Source organism: Eptatretus burgeri, chromosome 13, assembly GCF_056783735.1.
Source record: "Eptatretus burgeri isolate ZD-2024b chromosome 13, Ebu_testis_v1, whole genome shotgun sequence".
In the NCBI taxonomy this organism is placed as follows: Eukaryota; Metazoa; Chordata; class Myxini; order Myxiniformes; family Myxinidae; genus Eptatretus; species Eptatretus burgeri.
Window position 1 is genome coordinate 51,308,941 of NC_140973.1, and position 21,499 is coordinate 51,330,439.

A 21,499-nucleotide genomic window follows, 5' to 3' on the forward strand; every position below is an offset into this window, starting at 1 on the left:
TCCATACAGATTTAGCGTCTCATTGAGACAGAAGGATGACAGCACAGCACTGTATGAATTAGGACAAAATCAAACAGGAATATGTTAATAATATTAGTTAAACAATAACAACAACTAGAAAGAATCTCAAAATTGTAAAGCTCGTCTGCGTCCACTTTGTACTCAAACTAGACTTGATGAAAACGACAGTTTAAAAAAAAAAAAAAATGTACATTTTATTAATTTGTGTTCTCTGCATTCTCATGGTGATTTGTTGAAGATTTGATGACAAAAGCTCAATCGGTAAAAATGTTATGGCCGCGACAGACACACTGAAGCTCAATGTGAAATAAAGAAACATGAAAAAGATTTTTTTTAATTAAAACAATGGTGTCTCGCACTTGACACGCTGCGGCAGGGTCAACAAGGGCTATTTAAGGCCACGATGACTCTGCCCTTTCACATTTTGACCGAATATTTAATTCTTTTCTCCATATTCTCACAATAAAAGTTTTGTTCAATAAAAAGTGATTTTTTACTTTTTAGTGATAAAAAGTGAAAAAAAATAAGTGATTTTTTTTCAGGTCGTGCTTTACACGTTGTCTAGTCTGAGTCGCCGCGCTATGAGTCGTGAGCAGAGAGCCAATCTGAAGTTTCTTGCCAAGCTTGGCAAAACACCTTCGGAATCCTTCGCAATGCTGCAGCAAGTCTACGGGCAAGAAACGATGTCACGTACACGTGCATTTGAATGGCACAAGAGGTGCAAAGAGGGACGGGAGGAGGTTGAAGACTATCCACGGTCTGGAAGACCTTCAACGAGCAGAACGGCGGACAACATCGAGCAAGTGAAGCAGATGGTGCACGGAGATCGTCGACTCACGGTGCGGATGATTGCTGAGGATCGTTACATCAACAAGGACACTGTCTGGAGCATCATCACTGAAAATCTCGAAATGCGCAAGGTGTACGCAAAGATGGTCCCCAAGCTGTTGTCCGAGGAACAGAAACAGCAAAGAATCACTGTGTGTCAAGACATTAATCGAGCACCCCGAGGACGATCCAGACCTGTTTGGGAGAGTCATTACTGGCGATGAATCGTGGATATTCGACTACGATCCAGAGACCAAACAGCAGAGTCGTCAGTGGAAAAGTCCGTCATCACCAAGACCAAAGAAAGCAAGGATGTTGAAGTCGAACGTCAAGGTGATGCTCATCACATTTTTTGACATCAAGAGCATCGTCCACTTCAAGTTTCTACCACAGGGTCAAACAGTGAATCAATACGTGTACAAGGAGATCCTCCGGCGCCTCATGAGATCAGTCCGGGACAAGAGGAGGGATCTGTGGGAGAACAACACCTGGGTGCTCCACCATGACAACGCCCCTGCTCACAGTGCCCTGAGCATCCGACAGTTTCTGGCAGAGAGGAACGTACCAACTCTGGAGCAACCCCCGTATTCACCAGACTTGGCCCCTTGTGATTTTTTCCTATTTCCCAAGCTCAAGGGGGTGATCAAGGGGACCCGATTTCCTGATATGGAGGCCATCAAAAGGGCCGTGATGACGGAGCTCCGGAGGATTCCAGAAGAAGCCTTCCGGGGGTGCATCGAAGCATGGAAGAAGAGGATGGACAAGTGTGTGAGACTGGAGGGAAACTACTTTGAAGGGGACAAGCTGTGATTTCAATATATTTTTTGGAATAAAATTTCTGTGATGTCAGTCCCGTTACTTTTTAGACGGACCTCGTATATTGTTTCATGGAAGGGTAGAAGGGTGGGGGGGGAGATCCCCGCCCCCACCCCCAAGACTGACAAGTGTAATATGGTATGTGTTTCGAGTAGGTTAGATTGCCATGCAACAGGGATCTGTCAGAGTAAGTCATTTGTTGCAGACACTGAGAAGGTAGCACATGTAATTTATAGACAGGGTAAACAGATTGTGTGTTTGTAAATACCTCGTTTTTAAGCGTGATAAACATTGTGCGTTTGTAAATACCTCATTTGTTGGCAGGGCTAGGTATGGACTTCCCATCACAGAGGAACACGCGTCACGTGTGCAACTAGGCCAATTACGATCTCTGGCCAGTGTGTGCCAGCCACGGTGGCACAGTGTGCGATGGAGCCGGGAGTTGCAATGCACATTAATTTTTATTGGGGGTGTGGGTGACACTCCAGAGGAGGACTCCTCCCATGAGGAAGAAGATAACTCCACTGAACAGCAGAGGGAGGCTCGTGAGGATGGAGACAGAGCAAGTGATCCATGGAGGAGCTTGTGAGGCAGAAATTATTGTGGTTCGCTCTGCAGAAGTTTTGGCAAAGACCCAAGCTGGTATCACCTTGCCTTTGGAAAGAAGAAGAAAGACCTCAGACAGGAAAGCTCCACATGCATGGAGTGCAAAGAAGCACTGAGGAGGAAGACAAAGTGCCGAATAGGAGGCCTCGTTGGGGAAAAGGACAAAGAGGACCACATGGCCTTGTTGAAGGCCTACTCATCAGTCGTCTTGCTCGTGGCCGTTTTACTTCATCTTTGGACACCATCGTCACTGACTCTCTTCTCGCTCATCTCCAAACCAGACTGCATAGAGTTCTGCGTCCACCCTGTACATCCTAGACAAAAGGAAGTCCTACCTACATTATTGTCTTGTATGACTGTGATCTCTGGTGCCCAGTGGGTTAGGTTTCGAGTTTTATTTCTCCTTCTTGTATATAGGTTTGTGTGTTCCAATTTACATCTTTCTGTCTTTTGACTCGCTTGGTTTGTTCCATTTATGAGAGAGTCTTGTCTACCTTCTTTCCTGTACTTAACTATTCAAATAATTCCTTTAAAAGGAAAGAAAGTGCGTTTCAGCAGTCTGCTGTGGATTTCGGCTAATTTGGGTGACCTTGGGCAACAGTAAAGTCGAGTAATTATTGAACGCAGTGCCATAAAATATTTTGCATTTGGATTATACTTTTATTATATGTACATTTTTAACATATACATACAACATGGAATCACAGTTTTTGTTTATTTACAGTGCGTTACCATACAAACTCGGCCAACAAGAAGACCTCGAGGTACCCACACTCGCCTTGAAACTGCCTAGCCCGGGTTTGAATCTCGACCCAGCTATAAAATGTCATCCTGGTGTTTCAGAGGTGGGGTGAATCATCAATGAGTGTGTCGTTTCGATGCATTAAACTGGGCGTCCTGTCTTCCGACATTAGTGAATAGACGTCAAGATCCCCATGGTGTCCTTCACGAAGAATGGGCGAGTTATCGCCAGCACTGTGGCCAAAGTACAAATTCCTGTCTGAACTACTGCTGGGAAGGCAATAGCATACGACCTAGTCTGAATGGGGGAGATGGGGGAGGGGAAGGGGGGAAGGGAGGGGAGAGGAGGGAGGGGAAGGAAGAAGTTTCCTTCTGTATCCATCATGTCCGCTCCATTTCTTCCTACCCCATTGTTTGTCCAAGGTTTATTCTACTTTGTCCTTCAACTCCACTGTTGGTGTTCCTCCTACCCTCGCTACTGTTCCTTTTGCCCTGATCCGTTTAGTGTTCGAGCTCTTCCACGAGCCTCGACTCTGTATACAAAAAAGTGACAGGTTGACGATCATTGTACAGGCTTCATGGGCCAAATGGTCTCTTTCTGTGTTGAAATTCCTTGTTGGAACAGAAGTCATCTATTATATATTGTGAACCATGGTGTCTGTCCATAGCGACCGCTTCTTGCACTGCATCGAAAAACTCAACATTTTTAAAGTCCATGAAATATTACTTAAACTTTTCCATCATTGGGAACTGAAACTTTTGCAAGCTTATTCCTGTCACTTGGGGGAGGTATTCTTCCTAGTGTTATGTATATATTAAAAAAATACATATAGATAAATATATATGTACACACACACACACACACACACACACACACACACACACACACACACACACACGATTGACCCCTCCCACACTCCTCAAGCCGAAGTAGCTGCATAAAGCAACCCAGGAAGACTTACACAAAGTAAGTGCTAATGTGTTTCGAACCCTTCCCAGAGTTCCTCAACAACTATAAGGACGTTCACGCATGAGAATCCCAAATGCTATACACCCCCTCATATCAGCTACCAGACCGGTTTCATCACTTGTTGGTGAATCAGGTGATCGACTGAAAAAACAAGATTTTTCAATTGTTTTATCATGAAAATTACCTTATTCAAAGCATCCAGCTCCATGATTTTTCAATGGGTGACTGCTCGTGTAATATATATATATATATATATATATATATATATATATATATATATATATATATATATATATATATAATAAAAAAATATACACACACACACACACACACACACACACACACACACACACACACACACACACACACACACACACACACACACACACACGTATATGTATGTATATATCTATCTATAATTCCAGCAATCGGTGTGTGTGTGCATGTGTGTCTGTGTGTGTCTGTGTGTGTCTGTGTGTGTCTGTGTGTGTCTGTGTGTGTCTGTGTGTGTCTGTGTGTGTCTGTGTGTGTCTGTGTGTGTCTGTGTGTGTCTGTGTGTGTCTGTGTGTGTCTGTGTGTGTCTGTGTGTGTCTGTGTGTGTCTGTGTGTGTCTGTGTGTGTCTGTGTGTGTCTGTGTGTGTGGGTCTGACCGCCGTTTCTCGACAATCGCTGGTCCGATCTAATTGAAACTTGCCAGGTATATTGCTGGGGACCTGAGGATGTGCCTTTTCAAGGTTTGATATTAATCGGACAAGTGCTTCCCAAGTTATGGCCATTTATTTACCAAACCAATGACAAGACACGTTGTTGCGTGGGCGTGGCCGATGGGGAAGGGAAGCTCAGCCGCGTTCGCCATTACGGGTTACAACGTATGGGCTTCCGGATCCATTACGGGTTACAACGTACGGACTTCCGGATAATGATGACTTCGTGTATTCTAATAATTTCTCGATTTCTTATTCGCATTTATAGATAAACACAATGCCCCAAGTTATGATCGTTTTCATATTAGACGGTGTATAAATTTTGGTAACATCAGAGTGCTGGTATGCTCCGAACCAGGAAGTAAATTTTTTTTCTCTCTCTTCTCTTTTTGTTTTTCCTTGCCCCGGCATTACGAAAAGGTAAAATACGTTGGCGCTAATTGAATAATTGGGTATTAAAACTAAATTGCGAATAATCGGAACTGCGAATATTATTCGAACTTCCGGGCCACGCACGTACGGGCACACAAGAGCGAAGAAACGGCCTGCGTGGTTGTTGTTTGTTGCTCGCAGTTTGAATATTTATTTATTTATTATTATTATTATTTTTTTTTTACAGGCACGTTACCGTAAATATAAATCAATACATTTATACACATGACCAAAAGTATGTGGACACCCCCTTCTAATTGGTGGATTCATTTATTTCAGCCATACCCATTGCTGACAGGTGTATAAAATCAAGCACACCTCCATGCAATCCCCATAGACAAACATTGGCAGTAGAAATGGCAGTACTGAAAGGCTCAGAGACTTTCATTTTGGCACTGTCATAGGACAAGTCACCATCAAATTTCTGCCCTGCTCGAGCTGCCCCGGTTAACGGTAAGTGCTGTTGTCATGAAGTGGAAACGTCTCGGAGCAACAACAGCTCAGCTGCGAAGTGGTGGGCCACACAAGCTCACAGAACAGGACCGCTGAGTGCTGAAGCGCGTAGCGTGTAAAAGTCGTCTGTCGGTTGCAACATTCACGACAGAGTTTCAGACTGACTCTGGAAGCAACATCAGTACAAGCACTATCCGTTGCGAACTTCATGAAATGGGTTTCCATGGCCAAGCAGGCACACACAAGCCTGAGATCACCATGCGGAATGCCAATGTCAGCTGGAGTGGTGTAAACCTCACCGCCATTGGACTTTGGAGCAGTGGAAACGCGTTATATGGAGTGATGAATCATGCTTCACCATCTGGTAATCTGACGGACGAATCTGGGTTTGGCAGATGCCAAGAGTTTGGTGAACGATACCTGCCCAAATGCATCGTGCCAACTGTAAAATTTGGTGGAGGAGGAATAATGGTCTGGGGCTGTTTTTCATAGTTCAGGCTAGGCCCCTTAGTTCCAGTGAAGGGAAATCTTAACGCTACAGCATACGATGACATTGTAGAGGATTCTGTGCTTCCAACTTTGTGGAAGACCCTTTCCTGTTTCAGCATGACAATGCCCCCATGTACAAAGCGAGGTCCATACAGAAATGGTTTATCGAGATCGGTGTGGAAGAACCTGACTGGCCTGTACAGAGCCTTGACCTCAACCTCATCAAACACCTTTGGGATGAATTGGAATGCCGACTGTAAGCCAGACCTAATCGCCCAACATCAGAGGAGGGTTGAGGTCTTGAAATCACATTTTACACCACATCGATTTTCCATGGGTCCCTGATAGTTATTAATCATTATTCTTCATATTCACATAATAAAGGTTTGTTGATATTTTGATGCGAAAATCTCAAATGGTAAAAAAAGTTATGGATGGACAGAAAGACAGACATACAGATAGACACGACTGCAAAACGCAGTCTTCCGCTGCGTGGGAGACAGGCTAATATAATAGACTCATGGCTGGGAAGTGTAAATATTTAACCACTCATTGAACTCATTTTAAACTTTCAATGAAATGTTCAACATTTCAATTACTTTATAAGAGCATGATTATAATTACTGAATGAAAAGCATGGAAATTATTATTAATTTTTTAATTCTCAAGCTGAATTGACAACATCATTGACATCTTATATATGATGCAGCAAGTTCCATCCTCACATTGGTACTGTATGACATGTACAAACTGAACACAAGTACATTACTAACCTTTCTAGACAGGGAATAAAAATAAAACGAACATTTTACGCTTCAATTTCAACCTGCGGATTCGAGCCACAGAGTATTTTGGGTTCAAAATGCAATATTTCAAAGCCATGTTATAATCACAGCTCAATTACACACTTACCCAAAACAGCAATGCAATATTTTCACTACAATTTCTATGTAACCCATAATAAAAACCCTCTCTCAATCACCGAGATGGAACACCAGAATCAAACGCAACCGAGTGTCGGATTCCAGTGCATGGATACTCTCGGTTTCATTGGTGTAGTTAACAGCGGTAAAGTGAGCCGCTTGCAAGACTAATTTTTGAAAAGAAAGTTTAATATTAATTTAATTTTGCACAGGGGAATCTGAATATAAATTATCACTTTTCTCATTTGTCAATCAGTTTACCGTTGCCGTCATAAGTGTGTGCGATTGACAGGCTCTGACTGATATGCCCAAAACACATTTCTGGAATATCCGACAGAGGGTTGGACTCAAGACAAACTCTTGATGTGTGCTCCTTTTATTACTATTTTTTTTTGTGAGTATTACGGTTTCAAAGCAGGCCACACCTTGGTTTTTACACTTCAAAATGCTCCTCTTCTGCCACAGTTTTGATATGCCTGAGGTTGGAGCTGTTATGGACTTACCCTACACACTCAAAAGTGTGTGTACAGCCAATTTATGTTTGTGATGAAAGAATTAAGGGTACAAGTGTAGCTGTTAAAAAAAAAAAGACCTTTGTCATACCTGACGAGGACACTCAGTGCTCCAAGTGGAGTTACAAGTGTTGCAGGTACGAAGGTGTATGCTGCAAAGTTTGCCCCTTCACCTACACCCACTGCATACACAAAGTACACACATACAACACCATTATCGCTGAAGAATGAATAATAGCATATATAATATATCAACAACACAATGATTATGATGGTTAATTACCTTATATTATGAACTCTTATGAAATGCAAATACAAGTAATGTACAATACCTGAAAGTCCATTCTAATCAACCAGTATGTGTAATGTGTATATATATATATATATATATATATATATATATATATATATATATATATATATATATATATATATATATATATATATACACATATATATATACATATATTTTATCTGGTGTTTTTCCACCCACATTATATAATTCACAAGAGGAGCTATTCGGCGCCACCCAGCCAAGGAGAGGTTTTCCTGGCGGATATTGAAAAGCAATGGAGTTATTCACTTGATGGTGGTTACCTTTTGCCTGTGGCAGCACTGCCTGACTAGGTACAATGGTTCAGCCATGAAAGAGTAACGGACCAACAAACAAACAAACAAACACATGAAATTATTTACAAGCCAAAGTTAAAAAAACACTATACTGCAAATAAAGTGGCCCATTCATTATCAATGAAAGGTAGTGTCGAAGTCTTGTGTGCAAATTAATTGTTTTGCAGATGAGTCAGATTTTGATGTGACCAAGTGTGAAGGATTAAAATCTGACCATATATGATACTTCACCACAGAAAAACCCATCAAATGAAGAACATATGCCAGGTGAGAATGCCATGGCTATAAATCAAAGATTGAATAAATTAAAATAAAAAAAAAATTTTAAATCAAAAGAAAAAGAAATCAACTCAAGCATTCCTTACCTCTGGGACAGAAGGTGGACCAGAGATGGATGGAGGTTATATTTTTATTCCTATCTGTCTGTGAACAATATCTCAAAAAAGTTATGGACAGATTCAGATGAAGTTTGGTGGACCGGTTGGGTGTGTGACAAGGAAGAATTGATTCGATTTTGGTAAAGATCCGATCCTGATAGGAGAGTTTTCTTTAAATCTTACAAGCAATTCTTTACAATTGAGAGATAAGGCCAAAAACGATATATGGCATGATAACTCAAAATGTTATGGACGGATTCGGATGAAACTTGGTGGATGAGTTAGGTAGGTGGTGACAAAAACAAGCCGATTAGAATTTGGAGGTCTGGATCCAGATTCTGTTCATCAGTGGAATACAAAATGTGAACTGTTCAGCATGGTGGAGGCATGCACTCTGCTGAGCACCATTCTAGTTGAGCATATGTCTCTCAATTCCATGTAACGTCAACAGTACATCGATCAACCATACTCTCCCCAAAGAGATCTCTTCAAAGCACGAGACCCATGATGTTTCTTTATTTCTACATGATCTAAGGCTCATAGAGGAGCTGGCTGACTGACATCACACACGCACACGCACACTGCTGAGCTTGGGATAAGTGTCATCACTTATTGGGGTACTCTGGGTACCAGCGATGCCATGACAGCCGTGTTGCCTTTCTCACCACACTCAGCGGGGCATTCCCAAAGCAGGAATTTCCTCCTCCCCATGCTTGTGAACCTATGGGGATTGTTCATGCTCTTAAACTTTTAAATGCTGAACATCAAGTAAGGAAACAGCACATACAATAAAAAAAAAATCTTTGGTTGGCCTCGGCCAGGGTTTGAGCCACTGACCTCCTCATCACGAAGCGAATGCTCCAACCATTTCATCATCTCTAACCTTCTGTTGGCCAGAAATATAAATCAGGGTGTGAAAGATTATGGCCCAAAGTGAGGCAAAGGAGTTCCAGGGAATGCCCCTCTTCCAGTGGCTGTCTAAAGAAATGGATTGGATAGTTTGATTGTTGATCCTTGTGGAGAGACCGTGTGAGTGTGTGACTTCCCAGCGTTCAAATGACCAGCGACCAGTTCCAGTATCTTACCAGCGGCATATTTTTATCCAGGTATGATGAAAGTGATTCAGCAAGTCAGCCGTTCACAAGTGTGAGGTACCATTTTGCACAGAGTAGGATCTTCGGCAAAATGGTAACATTGGTTTTCCAGAGAATCATCCCAATCATTGATATTCATCAACTCTGCTTATGGTGTCCCCACCCCACTCTCTCAACTGTTCCTTTAATTTCTGTTTCAATGTACCAATTATTGCTCTTACATGAGCCTCGACTATGTAAACAAACAAACAAACAAAATAAAAACCAATGTCACCCGCAGGGTGACCCGTATCTTGCCAAAAGGTGACCACGTGTGACTTCTTTAAGGTCACACTGAGGTGAACAGAGCTGCTATCCACCAGGAGCGACTCCTTGAGGAATATCTGCCTACGAGAGATTCTGATGAGAATCATTCTACAGAGTAACCATGAAAAAAATCCGTTTTTTCATCATGACATCATTTGATGATGTCATGATGAAAAAACGGATTTTTGATGCTATGACATCAAATGATGTCATAGCATCAAACTTTTGACAGATCTGGAAAGCACTTATCAAGCGCTTTCATATGAGGTATTACTCGATATGGTATCTAAGATTTCAAAATTTGACCTTGGGGTCAAAAACTTTTGACCTCCAGCACTAACCATGAAGGTCAAGGTCGATCACCACTAAAAATTAATCAGCTGAGCGCCACACCATGATCTATATTCCCATGAAGTTTTAAGACGATCCGATAAAAACTCAAAAAATAAGGGTTTCGTCGACTCCCCTGATTTGCGACAAAGTGACCTTGACCTTTGACCTTGGAAATTTTATGCGCTGAAAGGGACCTCTATAGGCCTCTGATATGCGAAGTTACAAAAATTTCCAATGATAACTGTGCTCTGCAGAGTGATCGATACGTGATTACAGACAAAAAAAAAACATACAAGCTGACTTACATATCTTGCAAAACTTTGTTTTGGCAAGATAAATATGGAGCAAGTCCGAAGATGCTGCTTTGCAGAACAAAGACCAGCCAATGTTTCTGCTCATAGAGGAAATCAGACAACCACAAACAGGGGGCACTGAAATAATGAAGGAAGACAATGCTTATTAATGGAAGACCTTTGGCCTGTGCAAGATGGGAATAATTCTGAACACTCCAAATGAAACATTATGGCACCCTTTGAGAAAATAGGGCTGATTACCAATAATGTTTCTACTATAATGGCAAGCCAATCATTGAAGAATAACCTGTACAAGGATAAGGGAGAGGCCAATTCAAAAATTTAAAACAACCCTGAAAGGGAAGTGTGAAAGCCAGCATTTAAGCTAGTCTTGGGCAAATGTTTCTGCCTTCAGGCTTCATCAAATAGACATGGCTGAAAATGTGAGGCTTAGGCTTGCAACAGACAGGGCAGAAGCACTGGGAAAGTTATTGGGGATTAGGGGAAGGGGGGGGGGGGAAATCAAAGCACTGAGGCCCTCTGGGATGGCTGCTGAACAAGTGTCAAGATTGGCTTTAACTTTTACCACTTATCAGATGAACTCTTATATTCAAGAGAAAAGTTTATGTTTGACTGAGGTTAAGTACCCCCTTCTTTTTCTATTTTTAAATCCCCTGCTAAGCTTTTCCCAAAACACCTCTCTACCAAGCAACAAACTCCTCCCAGGAGGCTTTTATTTTTCTTTCTGTCATTCTGTTTGTTCATCCACCCCATGTCAACCTGTTCCTCACACCTCCAATGTAAATAAACTACCCCTTCATCTTGTCTTGTTCTTTCAAGTTCAATCTTCTACAAATAGAAACACAACTAAAAATAAGTTAAAAAAAAAAAAACTTCGAACAGAAAGTAACATCATGTTGAAAAGGAAGCAAATTAGAATTATATTAATTAATTCTTCTTCCTTCAACTATTTAATGAAAAAGCTCTTAAATTTGAAGTTGAATGGAACTTCTTAAGATGGGGAATGAAAAGAAAGTAATTCTCAGATTTAGTAGTGTTGCTCCTTTGAGGTGAGTAGCCTCATTGGAGGAGGTGTAGACGCTTGTTCAGCTGAATGTGCAGAGATGGAGAGATACAATTAGAAGCAAGACAATGGGAGAGAGGTTGCAAACAAATAGAACACGAAACCCAGGTTGGTCATAAGGTAAACGTTTTGAGAAAAAAATATATATAAATATATACACGAGTATTTGCTCATAAATACCAGTTGCACACCACTAGTAATTATACTTTTAAATTAGTTAAACCATACTAAAATACACCAATTCAATGCATACAGTATGTCACCATATAAGAAGGATCAAAAATTGCTTGGCAAATTTCCATAGGTTCTAGGGGTATTTGCGAGCCAGTCATGTGCACAATGAAAATTTGTCCCTTACCCCCATGAGGTACGACACGTTACAGTTATTTGTATCATTATGCTGCTTAACAATATTGGCGGACTGAGTGAAGCAGATTCATGACAAGTCACAAAAAGTACAAATTCCATCGATTACTGAAAGAAGATGCATCAGTCCATCCATGTGTGTGTGTCACGCTTCATTCTAAAGGGTTCCTGTTGTCGTAGAGGAGTAAAAATGGTTCCATTTGAAAGCGAATAATAGATATACTTGGAACAAAACTTCATGTCTGTTTAATCTTAGAGATTTGTGTGTTAAAAGCCCATATTTCCAGAATTAAAGAAGCAGAAGTACCTCGAGCTTTAATGTAGCGGTTCCTGATGTTGTAGAATAATAAAAATAGAGGATCAATGGGTCCTGCAGCTCATATAGGCTGGTTGCCAAAAAGTAAAGTGACGGATGGATCAGGGTAAAAATAAGACCAGATTTAGAATACACATTCTTTGTCAGGTAGTCTTGACATTATGTTTACAGTCATGCAACTCCCAGCTGTCTTTGAGTCTTAGTTTTCAAGATATTGCCCATTTCTCGTATGATGATGTCACTTCCAAATGTGTCAAAATTAGCCACATTTGATAAGGTGAAACTCCAAGGTGTCCAATTCATATTTTTGAGATATTGCCCACTTTCTGTATTATTGCCAACAGAAGCCGATCCGAAATACTGTTTCGGATCACTCCTTTTAATAAAACGTCCATTCGGTAGTCGATCATGTACAGTATGTTACGTTTTGCATTGTTTGGTTAAACAGTTTCAGCAAAGATTAATTTAAAAGGTTTTCCTTTGACTCAATAAAGCTTCCAGGCCACGTGACCAATGATGTCATTATCAAATTATATTTCCTATGTGTGGTCAATCACACGTGTAATGTTTCGCATCAATCAGTTAGGTGGTTTCAGAGAAGGTTTTTAAAGGTTTTCTTATGATGTTTTTTTTCTTTTTTTGCATGTTAAATTTCATTTTTCATTCTCATTGAGATCAACACATTGTGAAGTACAACATGCTGTCTTTAGACTAAACCAGTCAGCAAAGCGATGGGCATGCATGCCTAGTTTATACTAAAAACAATGGGTTAATTACCTCCACCACCGAAGGTGGACAAAGGTGCTGCTTTCTTCCCTGTTTGTCTGCGAGAAGGATTTCTCAAAAATTATGGACGGATTTGAACAAAACATGATAGAAAGGGTGGGTGTGTGACAGGACGAATCGATTTGATATTGGTGAAGATCCAGATATTAGAATTTTTAAAGTGATTCTTCATCATTGAGGGATAGGGCCAAAAACTACATTATATATATATATATATATATATATATATATATATATATATATATATATATATATATATATATATATATATATATATATATATATATATATATATATATATATATATATATATATATATATATATATATATATATATACATATATAAATATATATATATATACATATACATATATATATATATATATATATATATATATATATATATATATATTTTGTTACGGTTCTAGGAACCGTATGCATTCAAACATACAGCTGACCCAAAGTTAGTTATGCAGTTTAGTATATGTGTAGACAGATTCCCTCCTCGTGTTTAGTGGGAAATCGAAGGGGTGCGTTGCGGTAATAAATCTTTATATCCCATCCCCCATCACGATCCACTGTCCACCTGCTGTATCCAAAGGCCCGTTGGCTGGGGCAAAATCTTTGTGTTGTGGCTTCTTCTTGATGAGTCCAGACACGCGTGGAGGGGGGGGGGGTTCTCCCAGCATGGCCGAAACCCCCATGGGTCCGCCCAGACCCATGGGGGTTTCGATGGGTCCGTCCAGAAAGGGCAGACCCATGGAGGCCCTGTCCAATCAGGGCAGACAGTGGCGTCGGCTTCACCAAGGCCCCTCCCCGCTGAGAGAGATCTATAAATTACGAAGCGATCCTCAGCGTAGAGTCCTTGGCTGGGAGATAAATTACGGCACCATCCTGAGAGGGTAGAGAGAGAATTCTGTGTGGGTCGACCATGTTAGCTGGAGTCTGAGGTTGGAGAGAAACAGTGTTGGAGTGAGACAGTGGTTGGAGTGAGACGGTTGGGGTCACGGGTTGCCAAAGAAAGAAGGAGGGTCGTGATGCGGAGGGTCTGCCCACGTCTCGCCTAGGCAGCCCGTCTGTTGCGCTGGTTCGAGGGCACCCGATCTTGACCGGGTCTCTCGTGGGTCCTGTCGGCGGCCCTGATACCCGTCTTGGACTCTGCTCTGCTCCACCCAGGCTCCTTCGTGGACACGGTCTCCGCGAGTGTGGCTGTGGGCCAAGCTGCACGACCACTGACAGGTGCCGCACCACGGAGCATTCCTTCCCTCCAACGTGCAGGTACCCCAAAAGAACTGCGACCTCAGCTCACCTCCCTCTCTGGCTGCAGGGGTCCTTTGCAATACACCTGGGTTTATTTTCATCTGAGTGCGTGTCTGAGTGTGTGGTGCCATCGTTAAGTAGAACTGTTTAAGTGTTTGATCATTGTAAATCTTGCCTGTATATCTCACGATAAGTCTGCTCCGAGTCCTTTTGCAAGTTGATTGTAAATCAACCATCTATATATTAATACTGAAGGACCAATTTTGTGCTCCTCCTCGTGGTCGCGTCACGATTTTCTTGGTACTGTGACCTGGACTGAAAGAAACTTTGTACCTGTAAGAGTGTATCGCACATAGTGGCAATAGTCAACCTTCAACTCTGAAGCAGAATAAACAATTTTCGTTGAGACTGGGGCGAGGAGTGAAGAGGCAGGGGCAAGCAGTGAATAGGCGGGAGCAAGGTAAGCAAATTTTTGGGCGAGGATAAGCAAATTGAAAGCGGGAGACGGGGGGAAATGGGGTGGGGGATGATTGGGCGGGGGCTGGGGTGAATTAGGGGGGTTGAGTGTGAGGGGGTGGACAAAGGGCGGGGGCAAGTGGGGTGGGGAATCAAGAGATGGGGGGTGGGGCAATTAAATTTTTTGGGCGGGAGTAAGCAAATTGAAGGCGGGGGGGGGAGGGTGGGAGGCGGGGAGGAATGGGGCAGGGGTGGGGGATGAGTAAGCGGGGGCAAGCACGCCCTGTCCAGTCCATGTCCCTCGAATGTGGTTGAGCTGGTGAGGGTGGTTGAATGAACGGAATCCATCTGTGACGGGGTTTCGGCTAATTATTAGAAATGTTCCCAGTTCATTTTCGTCTTTTCCTTCATTGGTCCAGCATGGTTCGGATCCGAGTTTAGCCAGGTTTTTATACCCGATAATCTGTTCATCCTAGCCGGTACATTGTTGGTAGTTCCGCTCGGCTGCATCCGAACCGGAAAGGTAGTTGGTAGTTGGAAGAGTGATCCAGTTCGGGCAAGATGTACCGAGGGTGTGGTTCCCCGGTAGACACCGCGTGGTTAATTAGGTAAATTGGCTCTAGACAAAAAGACCCTACGCTACGCGGTGGAGGTATTGGCATTCACGGTCGGTTAAGCGACCCGCCACCTCATGGAATTATCCGTGAGCGACTGCCTACAATTCCGGGAGTCTGGTGGGAGGCGATGTAACTTCCCCTACCTTGAGGTCATTCTCGCCACAATATATATAAATATATATATAGATATCTCAAAAAGTTATGGATGTGTTCGGACATGACAGAAAAGACACGAGGCAGGAACTCGGTAGAAAAAAAACTTGCAAACGTGAATAAACACTCTGGGTTCAATATAGAGTCTGATGATGCTATGCTTATTCTTCACTCTTTTGCACCATTCTATTTAATGCATGTGAAATTTACACCTGTTCATATAGCATTATGCAAAATATTTCACCGACAGCATAAATTGCTCCCGGAGGGAGCGTGTGTTTACGAGTATTTACAAAGGCAAAATAGAAGTTTAAAGTTGAATGTATATCCAACATTATAAAAAAAGATGACGAAGCAAAGCAATCACTTACTGGTTAAGAGACCTGCCCACCAAAGCCACTCTTTGAGGTATGCATGCCCACCTTGTCCTACAGAGGAAACAGACAAAATAAGTATTTGTGAAACTCAAGAGTTTTTCTTTTTGTATGCATGATCGTTTAAGAGATATTTCCAGTTAGGCAGTTAGAGTTAACAATATTTACCATTGGCACTCCCACCTGAGCACACAACTAAACTAGTCTCATTGTCTTGCAATATCTTTATCAGACATGGAAAGTACTTAGTGTCCCTTAAATAGGAAACCCATTTTCATTTATTGAACACAAGAAGACAATTTTCCAGTTGAATATGGAACAGTTAGAGCAATGTTTGAAGTTTTGTTTCGTTTAGTACTGCTCATAACAGCATCGATCACTTGTTCAAACACTTGGCTGCTTTCCTGCTTTCGGTGTAGTTGTCAATGTACCCTTTTCGACAAACTTTTTCTGAACTTGTGTAATGTTGGAAAGTGCCTCTGAAAGTAAATTAGTATTACCTCTGTACAAGCACCACACTTTCATAAACTTCCATCCACGACACTATTTTACACCGTTCTTCCAAACTCAGGTACTTTGCCATGATGCACTCTGAAAGAAATAGATACGAGGGGCAGTCAATAAGTAACCTTAAAATGGCGAGATAAATTTGATCATGCAATGTGTGTAGTTGTAGACGACGTGATATCGATGGGTAAGAGTCATGTTTTGCCCGTTTTAGATCTGGAAACATTGAGTGTACGACGTCAGTTGAGCAGTTCCAAGATGGCAGCTCCCTTAGAAGCATGCACCAGGGAGGAGCAACACTCTGTCATGTTCCTTGGGAAGTGAGGGTGTGAATCCTAGTGAAATCCACCACAGAATGAAAATGCAATATGGTGACGCATGTTTATCACTGCAACAGGTGTACGACTGCGGAAGGAAGTTTAAAAGTGGAGTGTCAAGTGTGGCAGACGCTGCTTGCTCACACCCGAACTGAAAGGACTCCACTTTTAAACTTCCTGTCCCAGTCATACACCTGCTGCAGCAATAAACATGAGTCACCATATTGCATTTTCATTCTGTGGTGGATTTCACTGGGATTCACACCCTCACTTCCCAAGAAACGGATGACAGAGCATTGCTCCTCCTTGGTGCATGGTTCTAAGGGAGCCGCCATCTTGGAACTGCTCTACCGACATCATACGCTCAATGTTGCCAGATCTAAAACAGGCAAAACATGACTCTTACCCATAGATACAACATACGTCATCCACAACTACACACATTACATCAAATTTATATCGTCATTTTAAGGTTACCTATTGACTGCCACTCATAAAAGGAAATGAGCGTAAAGGAAAAACTGGAAACTTGGAAAGAGATGGGCTTGGGGAGGGTTAATGGGGGTTAAAAAAGATCATGGTTTTGGATTGGGGATGATCTGAGATGGTGGCAAAAGGTTGTCTTGAAGACTTGGAGGGAAGAATGAGATTGAAGAGAATGTGGAAGTCGATTCCACAGACAGAAAAAAAAGAGGAACAAATGAAGAAGTTAGAAATGATCCTGCATTTTGCAAGGTTCACCGGAAGGGTGTTGATGGACCACGTGATCCCTGCAGAAAATGAATGCGAAGCGAGGAGTTGTCGATATATTATATATTACCTTGTACTGTTGTCGATATACAGCATTATCACGTCAATTATCAATACATTCCTATTTAAGGGACACTGTGTATTACGATCTTTTAATATGATTGCACAAATATAATACATATAAAAACTGCTTTAGTGCCTTCAGATCAATGTTAAAAAATAAATAAATAAAACACCAAAATAATCCACATTTAAAACTTTTATGACCAAGACCAATCAGCCACCTGCTGATTGGGATGCTATATGCTGCAAGGAAAGCCCCAATAAATCTCCTTGAACAGAACAGATTCTCAAGTTACCAATAACAAGTACTTTAATCTAACCATAATTCAGAGCAAACTTAACATAAATAACAAATGAGGAGTGTTTACAATGACAGACTTAAGGGAACACAATACATTTGCAACCTTCACCTCCAATCATTAGTCCACATATCTGCCAATTTGCAAAAGTGCAGTGAATAGCAATGTAAATAAATAATTAAATAAATAAATGTCTTAGGTTACAGAACCATCCTGACATGTATTATTAACCTGTCTATTTACCGAGTCATTCCAACTAAGCGAGCCCAGAGAGAGGGAGAGCGGGGTAACTGAATGGGCTCGTGGAATGTCTGGATAGATTGTAATCGCAACTTTAGGTCTCGAGGCGGGACTTCAAAACACAAAGACATTTTTTGTAGCTTGAGCTGGATAAGCCTTTCACGTGAACCTATTCCCACATTCATGAGCAGATAGACTTCTTATGGCACACCCAATGGTTAAAAGTGGCCAAAGGTGTCAGCTTTCAATAAAGTTCAATCACTAAAGAACAGACATAAAAAAAATGTATTCATCAACTTCAGAAATTCAGAAAGTCAGCTCCGAGCATTAGAAACAACAGCCAATCAATGACGACTGAGGGAACAGTGGAGAAGAGTAATACTGTATTTAAGTAATGTTGATGGAAAACATCTGGATGCAGTAATCCACAAATTATGAACAAATGGTGGTTTATACAATCACAAACCACTGCAGTATTCCTGACATTCCAAGTCACAGTCGTTTTTGCTGCAGGCAGCAGTGAACGATTATTCCATGTCAATGAATGCTTAATACATCTTAACAAAATCAATTGCATTTTTATTTTTAAAAGTGACAAGGTTGGTGGTCTCTCTGACTTCCACCACCTAATTTCTGGTCTTGCACCCTCTGTCCTTTCCATGCTCTGTGCCTCAAGGATTCTGCAGGGTGCATGCAGTGTGCTCGTAACCCCCTTATGGTGAAACTCCTGAAATCCAGCAACACTGCTCACCTCCACTCATTTCTTCTTCTTTTTTTCTCCCACCTTTGGAACCAACTTCCTGTCTCTTCAATCTCATTCTTCCCTCCAGGGCTTCAAGAAATCTGTTCACCATCATCTCAGAGCATCCCCCAACTACAACCATGATATTTTTTTCTACCCCCATTACCCCCCCCACCCCCCCACAAGCTCACCTATTTCCAGGTTTCCAGTTTTTCCTTCCTGAGAGTTTTGCTGCTGTATCAATCTTGTTCACCCCGTGTGCCCTCCCAGAGTCCTCATATCATTTTTCCCCACGTCTCGCTCGATTTTGCCCTTCAACATTGCTGTTGGTATCTCTCTCTTTCCTTTTGTTATGTTATGTCCTGATACATTCTATGTTCTAGCTGCTCCACAAGTCTCGACATTGCAAAGAAAAACAACAAATGGACTGGCTGTAATTTGGAGATGTTCAATGTTACCATCTCCTCAATGTTAGTTCTCACAATTGAAGTGATGCTCCATTACAGATGAAGAAAACGTCAGGACAGTTGGATTAAGCAAAGGACTGTTCTGCAAATCCACCATGTTGTCAGTACAAGATCTGTTCAGATAGCAAGGTTAAAACATTTACAACGAGCAAATACCACCCGTCACTTCGCTGACAGCAATACTAAGGGGGGAGGGGAGGTAGAAGGAGAGAGAGCGGGGAGAGTGAAGAGGTGGTGGGGAAAGGAGAGAGGAGGGAGGGGGAGAGAGGAGGGAGGGGGAGTGAGGAGGGATGGGGGAAAGGGAAGACAGTGTGAGGTGAGAGGAAGGAAAGGTAGACATGCGGTGGAGCATTAATTACAATTCATACCATCTCATCAAAATGATTCTGCATCGAATAACAATGAAGATCGAAACAAAATAACGTCTGAAATCCATTTTCTACCGGTCATACTATAAACATGGTCATACTATAAACACGACCCTGAGACAAATTCCCGTCCAGACATAAACACCGCCCGGACGAGTCCGGAGATGTCCAGAGATAGGCAGACAGACAGAGATGGGGGTTAGCAGAAATGTGTTTTTTTAATAGCAGAAAACGTTATGCTTTATGAAAAACACACAATTTTTCGGGAATTGACAGGTTGAAGTCAGTGCGATTACCGACTGCAGTGCGTACTGTATACAACCCAGAAACCTTGAGTAGCTTTCACCGAAAAACGTTAAATTTATATCAACGTTTCAGGGAGATGATCACAAACATTGTTCTTTATAAACAGCTGCGTGTGACGGGTGGAAAAAAACAAACATTTGGCTTGGTGATTGAGAAAATACATCAATACGGCAAACAGCTCAGAAATTGGGTGTGATTTTACAAGCACTCGATCAGGGTGACGGAGCATGAACCACTCACAACTCGCTCAGGGTGACGGAGCACGAATCATCACCACTCGCTCAGGGTGACGGAGCACGAACCACTCACCACTCGCTCAGGGTGACGGAGCACGAACCACTCACCACTCGCTCAGGGTGACGGAGCACGAACCACTCACCACTCGCTCAGGGTGACGGAGCACGAACCACTCATCACTCACTCAAGGTCACATGGCACGGCAAAAGCGTCCGCAGAGGGTGAACGATTTGCTCAGAACGACATAGCATTTTGTGGCTTGGGATCCTAGGGTCCTGAGTTCAAGCCCTGTTGGCCACTGAATTAATATACACTAGGAGGTTGACTCAGCCTGCCAGCCTTCCGAGGTCGGCAAAATGAGTACCAGTGTACTGGTAAGGGGGACACTGCATCAGCGGCATAGTTACCGCATAATGCTAACAACCCCCCCCCCACCCTAATAAAGATAGACACTGTACCAGTCCAGTGAACAAACAATAGTGACACAAAATGACGCAGCAACCTGTTACTCAATCAGTGTAAATGAAGACTGCTGTCGACAATGGGTGCTCGGCAAGTGGATCAAGGACTCATGCGAAGCACTCCAATTCAATGATTGATAAGGAACGATTGACCAGGCTGTCGCTGCATACCATAAAGGATCCCTTTAACTTTAAAGACCATCTTCACCGCACATGCAGCAGTTAATGAAATAAATTGGATTAATGAAATAAAATGACTTCATCCACAAAAGTTGCAGCTTAACGCAGAACAACCCTGGAGACATCGCAAAGTTCAATTGCCTATGAAATAAACATGACAGAAAATCCACCATTTTGCCTGCTTGTTTGTGCACGTGTTACGTGGTGCATCTGTTCAAGGTCCGCACAAACATTATAACTTTATTTTAAAACGCCCGTTTTTCACCAGATTCGCTTCGATTCCCTGTGGAGCACCTTGTGAAACCTCTGAAAATATAGACACATATCTGGTAGACACTATGGATCGGCAGCCCTTCTGGCTGATAGGGCGTGAGGTCTTGCAGTAAATGCATTAACTCATATCGCTCAATGAAGCTGGTTAATTTTGTTCACTCAATCCAATTATCCAAACATTAGAAAAAGATAAGTTTAATGCTTTGAAAATTTCACTTTTTCTTGTGCATGTATGGAGGAGGAAACATAGCCTTGCTTGCTTAAAGTATATAGCTATATATCGGCCTGGTTATTACGTTAAATTATCAGATTTCACAACAGATTTTGACACTTATTTAGTCTGGACGA

General features: G+C 42.0%; 1 protein-coding gene across 2 annotated transcripts in view; it reads right to left on the reverse strand.

The window, feature by feature from the left end:
- LOC147014465 (magnesium transporter NIPA2-like) overlaps positions 1-21,499 on the reverse strand; it is a 43,835-nt gene that overhangs the window by 12,059 nt on the left and 10,277 nt on the right. The window contains exons 1-4 of one of the 2 annotated variants that reach the window (XM_085852419.1): positions 19,342-19,420; positions 15,939-15,995; positions 7,587-7,677; positions 1-49 (exon numbers count right to left, since the gene is read on the reverse strand). The exon at positions 1-49 is cut by the window's left edge and continues 112 nt beyond it. In XM_085852419.1, coding sequence (XP_085708545.1) covers positions 1-49; positions 7,587-7,677; position 15,939 — 141 coding nt within the window. In that variant the 5' untranslated portion in view covers positions 15,940-15,995; positions 19,342-19,420. Of the gene's footprint in view, positions 50-7,586; positions 7,678-15,938; positions 15,996-19,341; positions 19,421-21,499 lie in introns of those variants that run through there. The other variant, XM_085852418.1, reaches the window with a different exon arrangement.